We start from the raw sequence: 11,267 nt of genomic DNA, 5'->3' as shown, positions 1-11,267 counted from the left end.
GGTTAAATATGTGATAATAAAAAAGTAGTTATCATGCATAGGCTATGTGTTAATTCCTCCACTGTTTCAATATTTAAAGTACATTTATGATCATGCATGTAGAAATATATAAAGCACACAGGTCATGAAGGTCATGTTCTTTCTCAATTTGGAAACAATTAATAATGGCGCCACTTGGCAGCAGATATAAATAACATTTTTACAGCAATAATTATTGGAAGAACATTACAAAAAACAGGTCTACACAGTTTCTCAGGATTATTTTGTGAGAAAATCATCTTTCATAAACCTAACAACCTTGAAATAAATCTGCAATCACAGTGAACAATGTGAATCCTACAGTAAATCTTTGTTTATGAGACTCATAAGTGTAATAATTCAGGGCTTTTTCAATGCATATCTTCTAGTAAATGTGCCTTATTTAATGAAAGCTATAACCTATAGAGATGAGCATAATGAAACAATACACATAGGATAAATCTGCCTTTTTCAGCAGGTAAGCAAACCAATATTCGAGAACTCACTGCTCCATAGCTTCTCTTTGGACACATTTACACTCTTAATGTAAATAATATCCGGCGTTATATTGTGTCAAACATTTCCCAAATTGTGATCAATAAAGTACCTTATCTCATCTTATCTTATATGCACCAGATATCTTGTACATTGTGTTCGCTGTTATCCGTGGACGTGCTGTTCCATCGGCAGAAGAACAAAGACTTTTGGGTCAGAAAGCCCCGTGAAGAACAACAACATTCAGGACATCTGCACATGGCTTCGGATTGTGTTCAAGCCTCCCTCTGAGATCACAGTTTCTGCGCTCACATTGAAATTGGCAGATGGATCCAGATGAAAACTTCCCCGACTGTTTGCACACTACAGCACACAACATCCACTTAAACGCTGGTTATAATTTCTTCCATTAGGGTGAAAGTTAAAGGTCTTCTTTTGGGTTAGAGCCATGCAAATCAATGTTTGTGTATATGAGGAGGTCCTTTGTAGCATTGGCTCTAATAGCATTCATTTTAATGTCTTGCATCACCTTAAATGTTGCTTTTGCTGACCTCTTGTGGTTCAGCATCTCATCCTGCTGCAGTGATGTAGAATTGTACACAAAGGGTGTGTCAGTATACTTTGACATCACTAAAAAGGTTAAATGGTGCACTTCTCATCCCAATTCCGTCACTTTGAAGGCACTGAAATACTGCTTTTCAATCCAGTATCCATCCACTCTTTATCCTCTAAATGTGTAGTGCATGCAAGCTAGGGAACATGAAGAAGAGAAATTGCAAAAATGCACAGAAGAAGGAAAATGTTTGATGCAACCCAGTGATAAGAACTGTGTTTGATTTCCGAGGTTTTCATTGTGCTGTTCAGGTTAAAAACATTTCTTAGAACTCTCTGCCTATCCCCGTTAAGCTCTCAAACAGATCACAGGAGGAGTTTGCAGACAAGCTTTGGGAAGGGAAAGGTCAATGTAAGCTCGGCCATTAGGTTAATGTTTTTCAAAATAAAGGGCGCACATGGAAGAAGTCCTGCAGGGTTTGCTCTGGTCAAGGCTCAAATCAGGACAGGCTTTCGTAAGACATGAGGACACGAAGCAGCAGGGATACTTCACTTCGTGTGCATTCAAATGTGCACCCACCAGTGGACAGTTAATAAAAACACAAGATTTTGCATAACATAAACATGAGAGTAACTATATTTTGTAAAGCGGCAACTCGTTGTGGTTAGGTAAAAGCACACAATATGAAAATAAAAAAAAGTCCTGTCCTTATCTAAATGTTTAGTGATATGAACAAGAGTAGCAACAGCTTCTTCGGTAACACAAATGGGGCGAAGCCTGCGAGCTAGTTCAGGCAGTCAACTCGAGCACTTATGCTGCATTCATACATAACGCCCCTTGCCACTCTACAGCCAACCAAACAGAGTCTCCTTAATATGCAGCTCTATTGAACCTGCCAGATCTCTCTCCATGCATTGCTTGCTACTGCTATTGCTGCAGCTACTTCCACGTCGCTGCTGCTTGCCTGCCCCACCACCACCCCAGCTTCCACCCCAGCTTCCACCCCAGCTTCCACGCCAGCTTCCACCCCACCACCACCCCAGCTTCCACCCCACCACCACCCCAGCTTCCACCCCAGCTTCCACCCCAGCTTCCACCCCAGCTTCCACCCCAGCTTCCACCCCACCACCACCCCAGCTTCCACCCCAGCTTCCACCCCAGCTTCCACCCCAGCTTCCACCCCAGCTTCCACCTGTAGGCTCGGGGGGGTTAGTTATTTAATCATCACTCATCGTGCTATGTATATCTGTGGAGTGATGAGGCCCGAGCCTAGACGCCAAACTCAACTGTATGCTGCTTCTAATAAACATGTTAAAGAAACACGTGAGTTGTCTGACTGAACTAGCTTATATGCAAATTGGTATGGATGAAGTTTGTCTTTTGTTATACTGATAAGAAAACAGAGAAGAATGATTTCTAATGATTTCATAATGACTGAGGTAAGGGCTATTGGTCTGTAGTCCTTATGTTCTTTTGGGCAGTGGTTGTATGTGTAAATACTCCTTCTATCTCCATGCTTTCCTCCTGCAGGTTTCCCTCAGGAACATCCGCAGTGGTCGACCACCATCGACGGGATCTTTCCGTAGATGATCTGCTCTTTGCGGTTGAAGTAGAGCATGTTGATGGCCGACATCTTGGTGGGCGTGCAGCAGGGTCCCGCGGAGCCTCGAGGGTTGGCTTTGTTCACCAGGTGTGCATGCGGGTACTGCTGCAGGTGCATGAACTCACATTCCCCGGAGCAGTAGTTGGCCCGGTAGCGTTTGGGCGCAATGATCCAGTCCCAGCCGAACTCCTCGAAGTCCACGGTGAGCGGGTAGAGGCAGCAGCGAGTTTCTGAAGAATCCTCGTCGCAGTTGAGGCTGGAATCACGGCGGGATCTCTTCGGGTTGTCGAGGATCTTCACTTCAATGAACGGTTGCTGGAAGAGAGTTGGAAATATGTGCAGGCAATGCAACAGAAAAACCACTTGCATAGTGCCATGTAAAGCAGTTAGCCAAACATTAGTTCACACACCACATCCAACACAGACTAGTGTGTGCGGGATCATTAGGTCAGCACTTTGGTTTTGACCCCACATGGCTTTCGGTCGACTAAATCCGCGATTATTGAAAATCAAACTTAATTTGGATCTTCATAAAATTCCAGAATCAAAGTGCTTTTTAAGTATAAGTGAATATGTCTTGGTACACTCACCAGCCCTTCCTCTCCAGGCTCCGCTGATGTGACGGCCAGATCTTCTCCGGTGGAGTCGAAGGCGTTGATCTCGATGCTGTAGTTGCTCTCCGGTTGGCGCAGCCAGGCCTGAAGCAGAGATTTGATGTCGATGCTTTGCCAGGATCCGGCGCCGGCGTCAGCCTCGATCTTCAGGGAGCGGACTCGCACTCGCGTGTTGTTTCCCTCCTTCCCCGGTTTGAGGTGGGAGATCTGCAAGAAGATGGTGGTCACTGTGTCGGCCGGACGCAGGTGAACCCACAGCTGAGCGCGCAGGATGTTCTTGGGTTGGATCTTCGGACTGAGGCTGAACAGACAACAAGAGGACAACTCCTCCAGGTCCATGGGATTAGCTGGAGGAAATGTATATTAGTCAAAGTCAAAGTCAACTTTATTGACAATCTTTCAGTTTGTGTGTACAGACAGAGAGATGGAAATACCGTTTCCCACCATCCTGAATTGTTTTCTGGTTTGTCCAAAATGAGGATGAATCCCCATTTATTTTAGTGACCCCCTGACCTTTCCTTTCCTTTCGGATCGACAGTCTTTTCCATATTATGTTGTAGTAATTTCCCTCAAATGTGTTCACAGTATTTATAATTTACAGAATAAAGTTCTTCCTGACCCTATGACCTTTCCTCTACTGTTACTGTTGTAGGATTCAAATAATACAATTACTTATCTATTGTTTCACATGACCAATATTGCCACAGCATGTTACCATTTGCTGTAAAGTAATTAAACGTTTTCACTCATCTTCATCTAATAGAAGACTCATTTGACTTTTTCACTCTTAAATATAGTCACTTTTACACAGTGCAAAATATGAATCTTCTCACACTACTGGCATGAACATTTGTCATAAAAGCTTTTGTCATGAACGTTTTTAAATTGCAGAAATATGTATGTTTGTTTTATTGAGTTTTTAAGTTCCAACATCTCCCTGAAACTACAATGCTGTCAGTATTTTTTAATTAAAGGTCACAAATTAGACTTTGAAAGTGATTATAATATTTGATAGTCGGGAAAAGCATAATTACGCACGTCTTCATGGTCATTTACGGCTTAACTGTCCCGTTTTTTCTACTTGGAAACAAACTTTACGCACAGGATTTACGCATGGATTATTCTTTTTGTTTTACTTACGGCGTTCAGTGGAGGTGTAGAACAAAAAAAGACGTATAAAAATGACAGATATGTTTGGTTTAGTTACGCTTAGTGGCCATGGTGATGATGGTCTCCGTGGTGGCGTGCTCCTCTTCCTCCACGCGCGGGTCGTACTGGTCCAGGATCTGCGTCAGAGGCGGCGCTTTGGGCAGCAGCTGGCGGATCATGTCCCGGCTGATGTTGGGAGCCTGTTCGAGTCTCAGGATACTCAGGATCTGGGACTTGATGCTGTGGAGCCTCATCTGCTTGCTGTGCTCCCGGAAGTCACAGGCAGAACACTGCTCTCCACCTTGCACCAGTATCTTGGAGGTCTGGTTCATCTCCATGGAACAACTCGCAGAGAGGAAGAAAGCCAGGCCCAGAAAGAGGAGCATCCTGCAGGGAAGAAGGGGTCGGTGCAGTGACGCTGCCTGATATGAGTCTGTCCTCAGGACTCAGGACTTTACGATTGGCTGTGAGGTGTTTTTTTTAATCAAAAGGGAGATTTAAAGAGGTAGCATCACACTGACACTATTCTTTGAAGCCAAATATTGTGTTTGATTTTTATAGCGCTTTCATACTGCTCAAAGACGCTTCTTTATTATCCTTTTATGTTTTGGGTGTTATCTGCTGCTCCTCCCACCCACCTTCATGAGGAGTGAACAGGTTCAGCTGCCTGTGTCTCAGCCACTCTGAAGGCTGTCCAAACATCAAATGAACCTGCAGGGAGTCCAGAGAGGAGCTGCATCACAGAGGGTAAACATTCAAATATCACCTCAATATTTCAGGTTGTTTACTGGATTTGTTCTATTTCAAAATGGGGACTTTTGTGCCTTTTTAACAATGTTTTCAGACTACGGATGCCTTTTATTTTGTAGTTATTGGACACAGTTGACCTTGATAGAGGTTTTTTACAAACTCCTTTTATTTTTGATGGCCAAACAGAACATTTTAGGTAATGAAATGTATGTTTTTTTTTTTTAGGGAAACCCCTAACCCCCTTCTTCAGTCATGGAAATGAACTTCAGATGCCGTTGAAATGGGATGTAAAGTGTCCAGATTCTTCTCTGTTTGGAGCAACAGAAGGATACGGACATCGTTCAACAGGAGGAGGATGAAACAGAAGTGTTTTTAAAGGACCTAGAGGAGGGAAAATGTTCAGAGGAGACTCCAGCTGATGGTTCATCGTTAAACCTTCATCCAGTCAGCAAACAGATACAGGATTACGCTCAGAAGATGTCAGAGGATATCGTCGCTCAGGCTCTGCAGATCTGCTGGCAGATGGAGATTCAATACAAAGAGTTGCCTTTCATTGATTCTGAGTGTGAATATACAATATGAACTTAATAGTTTTCTACATGAAGTTAAAGTGTGATGTCAAGATGTTTAAATGTCAAGTGCATGTTGAAAATACTCCTGAAATGCTGCAGGAATGTAGACTCTCCGTCCACAACATGTGATTTAGTTTGGAGTTGGTGCTCATTCCTAAGCATTGCAACACAGAAGTCATTTGTTTGTATGACAGTCAAACATGTATTATGCAAATATAACTTTGTCAAACAAAAAACATGTGATTATTTTGATGCAAGCTAACTTAGGTTGTTTACCATGCTGGAACATGCTAACATTTGTTGGCATGAACAAAACTACTATACTGCAAATGCAAATAATTATGAATGGATGTTTGTTGATGTGCAAAAAGGTCACAGGTTTTCTTGAGGTACTTGTACTTTAGTATGGTATTTCCATTTTATGCTACTTTGTACTTCTACTCCACTACAATTCAGAGGTAAATAGTGTACTTTTATTCCGCTACATTTACGGATTACCTTTAGTTAATTTGCAGATATAGATTAATGAAAAACAATATAACCAAGTGTTAAATCAGACTTTAGTTTCACCTGGAGTAAATTCACAAGCTACCCTGCAGTATACAAAGTCATTCAAACTAGCTGCACCTTTACCAGCTTTGAGAACACTTTCATGATCAATCATTATAAAACATATCATATATATTATTTTGAAATGGACCAATCTGCACAATCACTACTTTTGCTGTCGCTACTTTCACTATATTTTGATGATAATACTTTTATACTTTCACTTGAGGAACATTTTGAATGCAGGACTTTTGCTGTAACAGAGTATTCCTACACTCTGGTACTTCTACTTTTACTCAAGTACAAGATCTGAGTGCTTCTACTTTTACTCAAGTACAAGATCTGAGTACTTCTACTTTTACTCAAGTACAAGATCTGAGTGCTTCTATTTTTGCTCAAGTACAATATCTGAGTACTTCTACTCAAGTACAATATCTGAATACTTCTACTCAAGTACAGATCTGAGTACTTCTCCCACCTCTGACCCGAGATCTGAGGAATTGTTTCTGTATTTATCAAAATGTTTTCAGAGGCCTGATAATCTCTTCCCTCTTAAACGCATTCCTAAACCGTACTATCAGGGAATATGTTTTTGTTTATTTGGACAAAGTTTAACAGAATTTCTTCCGATATCTTCATATATGTTGGTCAAAAGGTCACCAAATAATAAACCTTTTTATACTCATGCTTTAGAATGAATACTTCTACATCCCAAATGTTTTATTACACAAATTATAAAACCAAACAGAAGCAAATAATTAAACATTTGAAAAAAGTGGAACCAATCAATATTGGGCAACACTTTTAAAAGAAAGTTCTTGTCTCAAAGTATCGGACCCTAACCTTAGCATAGTGCACATTGAGATCAGAATATAAATGCAGTGTTTCCATTAAAGATTTGTATTTAAAGTGGACCTATCATGCTATATTTGAATAATATAGTGTAGGACCATACCTATATAAGGCATATTTATACCTTTTTTTTTTCAAAATACCAAACAGATCATGCATTTTAGCCATGCCTCATTTCGCTCAATTTGACAATTTATAGCTCTGTTTTAGCAAGGGCTGATTCAGTGAGAACAGCACCACCTACAGGCCTGGCATATGTACTACAGCGTCTCCAGCGCTTTCGAACGCCAATGGCCGTGGCTGTCTCCTCCTGATTGGTGGAGTTGGCCCAATAGCCGTAGCGCCACCGTCCTGACGTCAGGACAGTGTTCAAATCTGGATCAGTTTTTATCAGATCCGTTGCAGCCCCTTTTTTAGAGATTTGGGTATGGAGGAAAATAGAGAGGGTTGTGTTTTCTGACACTTGGTGAGTTCCCTGGAACACCGGGGACACATATTCATGTATAAAAGACGTACACAAGTGCATTTTGCATGATAGGTCCCCTTTAATGTCAAAAAAGAATTCCACTTCAAATGTGCAGTAAGAAATAGCAATGTGAAACCAAACAATGTAGGGGACAAACGAATAGAAATAAATTCTTTGATGAGGAAATAAACACTGGTACCCATTCAGACAAAAAGAAACTGTTTATTTTTAAAAACAAAGTCAAAATCATCCATCACATTAAACCCCGTCTTCATGGGCTGCTTGAAGTGGGATCTAAAATGAGAATACAATTTTAGAAAAATTATGTTTTCATGAAAACAATCAAAGCATTTTATTTACAATGAAAGACAAAATGTGAGTGAACAGAAGAAACATGTGTGTGGCAAATGAATGCCAAATTACATTTAAACTAGTATCAGGTTATTATGGTTTATTCCAGTATTTCTTTAAATTGACTCACATTTAATATTATTATTCTACATTGTAATAAATACTAGTATAATAATCCAGTAATTGTTATTTAATTTTTTTTACTAAATACAAAGATCTTGAAGAGGATATGTATGGAAGTTTTATTTCCATCGATGACCCTGAATTTTTGAATCAGTTTATCAATCCAGATTGGTTTGACTCAACACAGATTGATTATAAACAGTCCTATATACAAATATTACATTTTTTAAATATTTACGGATTGTTTCCTCTCTTTCGTTATTTAAAAAAATATATCTTATCATTAGATCATTTACCTTATTTCGGCACTTCCGGTGATCACACCAGCAGGTCTCCTGGCTGCAGGCCATCTTTTTTTAAAAGCAGCCGCAGTTCCAGTGACCTATTATACATATTTAAAATAGAATCCGATAACAGAATGAAAAACGAAATACTGTACAGTAAAATAAAATATTACTTATTGTAATAATATGTAAACATGCAGGATTTAAACAGATATTTGTGTTCTAGACATATAAGTAAGTGAAGAAACTTGTGTATATGTGTTATATGATGTTGTGTTATAACACTAAGAGGAATGCATTTTGTTTGGCCACACCTTTTCATTTCCAGTCGAACTGGTTTAACCTAAATGCACTTCCCTGTGTTTTTATTTAGCTCTGTGTCACAGAAACTTTCTGCCACAAAGAGAGACATCAACGACAGAAAATGTTCTCAGGTACCAACCAAGGTAAGATTGACCAAAGTCAAAGGTTCTTGTTAAATCTTGTTGAGTCCTTTGTCTAGGGTGTTTGTTTGTTTTGAAAACATGAGTGGGGATGAAGTATTAATTGGTACTATCTCATTTAAGTCACATTTTGTTGCCAATTAATTTCTTGGTGTCATGAAATGTTGAATGTAATGTCATTTTACCCTCACTCATGCTGTCAAAAAATACAATTATACAGAGTCCTTTGTCTAGGAGTTGTAGCTCAGTGTTTGAAATGCATCTCTTTGTGTTATTCTGATTGTTGAACAGATGAACACCCGTCGGGCTACAACTTCGACCTGGACGATGCCCTCGTAGCGGGTGGAGACAAGGATCATGGTTGCGATCAACAGAAGGACAAGAAGGATGACAAGGATCGCCAAAGATCCCGTGATAAGGATGATGACGAGAAGCAACGCCACAGACGTGATAAGGATGATGACGACAAGGATCGCCAAAGACACCGTGATAAGGATGATGACGACAAGGATCGCCACGGATGCCGTGATAAGGATGATGACGAGAAGCAACGCCACAGACGTGATAAGGATGATGACGACAAGGATCGCCAAAGACACCGTGATAAGGATGATGACGACAAGGATCGCCACGGATGCCGTGATAAGGATGGTGACGAGAAGCAACGCCACAGACGTGATAAGGATGATGACGACAAAGATCGCCACGGATGCCGTGATAAGGATGATGATGAGGAGAAGGAACGCCGCAGACGTCGTCGTGCTGAACGTAGGCAAGAACGTATAAAACGCAGAGAACAAGGTTGTGGCAGTGGAAGCGGCAGTGGAAGTGGAAGTGGCAGCGAAAGCAGCAGCGGCAGCAGCAGTGATGATGGGCACGGAGGCCGTCGCAAGCACAAACATGGTCACAAACATGGTCACAAACATGGGCGTGGGCATGGCCGTGGGCACGGTCATGGGCACGGTCATGGTCATGGGCATGGAGGATGCAAGTAGAATACAGGTGAGATACAATCATACAAAATGAAATACTATGGTTTTGTTCATCAGAAATGTCATGGTCATTGGCAGAGCTGAATAAATGTAGTCTCAAATGTTGTATCACACTGTCAAATCTGATCAATCCAAACAGTCCTGATAAATAACACCCTTTAAATATGCATGCCTAGATGAGCAGATAAACCATGTTCTCTCTGTTAAAAGTATTAAACAATTGTCTGTTTTTCTCTTGCAGGCAGCAGACACCCAGTCCACAACATGTCATGTGAATCTCCACCTGTCGCTGTGCAAAGAAAAAGCTGTATTTCTGCACATGAATTAAAACAATAGACATATGTATTTCCTCAAGCAATTTATGTTTAGGGCTGAAATGTGAGTTTTCTGGAAACTTTAATGCATAATAAAGATAAATAAAGACATTTAAGGTGTACGAACTACTGTTTTTGTTATGGCTAAGTCAGTTTTGGGATGCAACCAACACCTTTGGGTGGAGCGAGAGTGAGTTAGGACGACAGGTGTGGCTCCGCCTCCTGCGCCTCAGGTAACACAGTGTGAATGAGTCACAAACATTTCAAAGATAATGATCTAATCATCAGTTTGTCCTTATGTAATACACACCCAGCAATTATTGAAAAAATGCCTTTGTTCTGACTGTGTGAAAACGTTTTGGTCCTGATGCATCAAACTGTGAGAGAAAACCTGTGACCTTTTTGCACATCAACAAACATCCATTACATTCATATTTATTTGCATTTGCAGTATAGTAACCCTGGTAGATTTAGTCAAAGAAAATGTTTAAAAAGGAAATAAAACAAGTCATAGTGCAAACAGTCAATTAAAGGTGGGGTAGGTAATTTTGGAGAAACCGGCTCGAGTGTGCTAAAATTTGAAAATACACAGCCGGAAAAAATCTGCCACTTCCTCACAGAGCCCCTCCTCCATCACACACGAACGCGCACATGACCAATGAGGGCACGAGATAAGTTTGAGCACAGATGGAAGGCTGACAGGCAGGTAGGCCACCTTTAAGTATGTCCTACAATTGCACCACAAACACCTTGATGTGAAAACTGTTCTTTCTAAAAAAACTCATTTTTATATGAGGGGGAGGATCCTTATCCAAAAAAATATGTTTAAAGGGGACCTATCATGCAAAATGCACTTTTGTACGTCTTTTATACATGAATATGTGTCCCCGGTGTTCCAGGGAACTCACCAAGTGTCAGAAAACACAACCCTCTCTATTTTCCTCCATACCCAAATCTCTAAAAAAGGGGCTGCAACGGATCTGATAAAAACTGATCCAGATTTGAACACTGTCCTGACGTCAGGACGGTGGCGCTACGGCTATTGGGCCAACTCCACCAATCAGGAGGAGACAGCCACGGCCATTGCCGTTCGAAAGCGCTGGAGACGCTGTAGTACATATGCCAGGCCTGTAGATGGT

The 11,267-nt window shown here is 40.9% G+C and overlaps 2 protein-coding genes across 3 annotated transcripts; one reads left to right on the top strand and one right to left on the bottom strand.

The window, feature by feature from the left end:
* Positions 1–2,336: 2,336 nt before the first annotated feature.
* On the bottom strand, positions 2,337–4,964 carry LOC117499199 (growth/differentiation factor 8-like). Its single transcript, XM_034151569.1, has 3 exons — positions 4,491–4,964; positions 3,260–3,630; positions 2,337–2,984 (listed from the first exon to the last, which is right to left on the bottom strand). The coding sequence occupies exons 1-3, from the start codon at positions 4,816–4,818 to the stop codon at positions 2,604–2,606; spliced, it is 1,080 nt and encodes a 359-aa protein (XP_034007460.1). The 5' UTR covers positions 4,819–4,964; the 3' UTR covers positions 2,337–2,603.
* Positions 4,965–8,737: 3,773 nt separating this feature from the next.
* Positions 8,738–10,248, top strand: LOC117499203 (protein starmaker-like). 2 transcript variants are annotated; one of them, XM_034151581.1, is made up of 4 exons: positions 8,738–8,825; positions 9,114–9,241; positions 9,317–9,824; positions 10,056–10,248. In XM_034151581.1, exons 1-3 carry the CDS (start codon positions 8,804–8,806, stop codon positions 9,815–9,817), a joined length of 651 nt encoding a protein of 216 aa, XP_034007472.1. In that variant the 5' UTR covers positions 8,738–8,803; the 3' UTR covers positions 9,818–9,824; positions 10,056–10,248. The 2 variants fall into 2 exon arrangements, with proteins under 2 accessions (XP_034007472.1, XP_034007471.1); XM_034151580.1 differs by having other exon boundaries at positions 9,114–9,824.
* Positions 10,249–11,267: the final 1,019 nt, after the last annotated feature.

Source organism: Trematomus bernacchii, unplaced genomic scaffold, assembly GCF_902827165.1.
Source record: "Trematomus bernacchii unplaced genomic scaffold, fTreBer1.1, whole genome shotgun sequence".
In the NCBI taxonomy this organism is placed as follows: Eukaryota; Metazoa; Chordata; class Actinopteri; order Perciformes; family Nototheniidae; genus Trematomus; species Trematomus bernacchii.
Note: the sequence above shows the minus strand (reverse complement) of the source record. Positions and strands in the feature narration are given on the sequence as shown.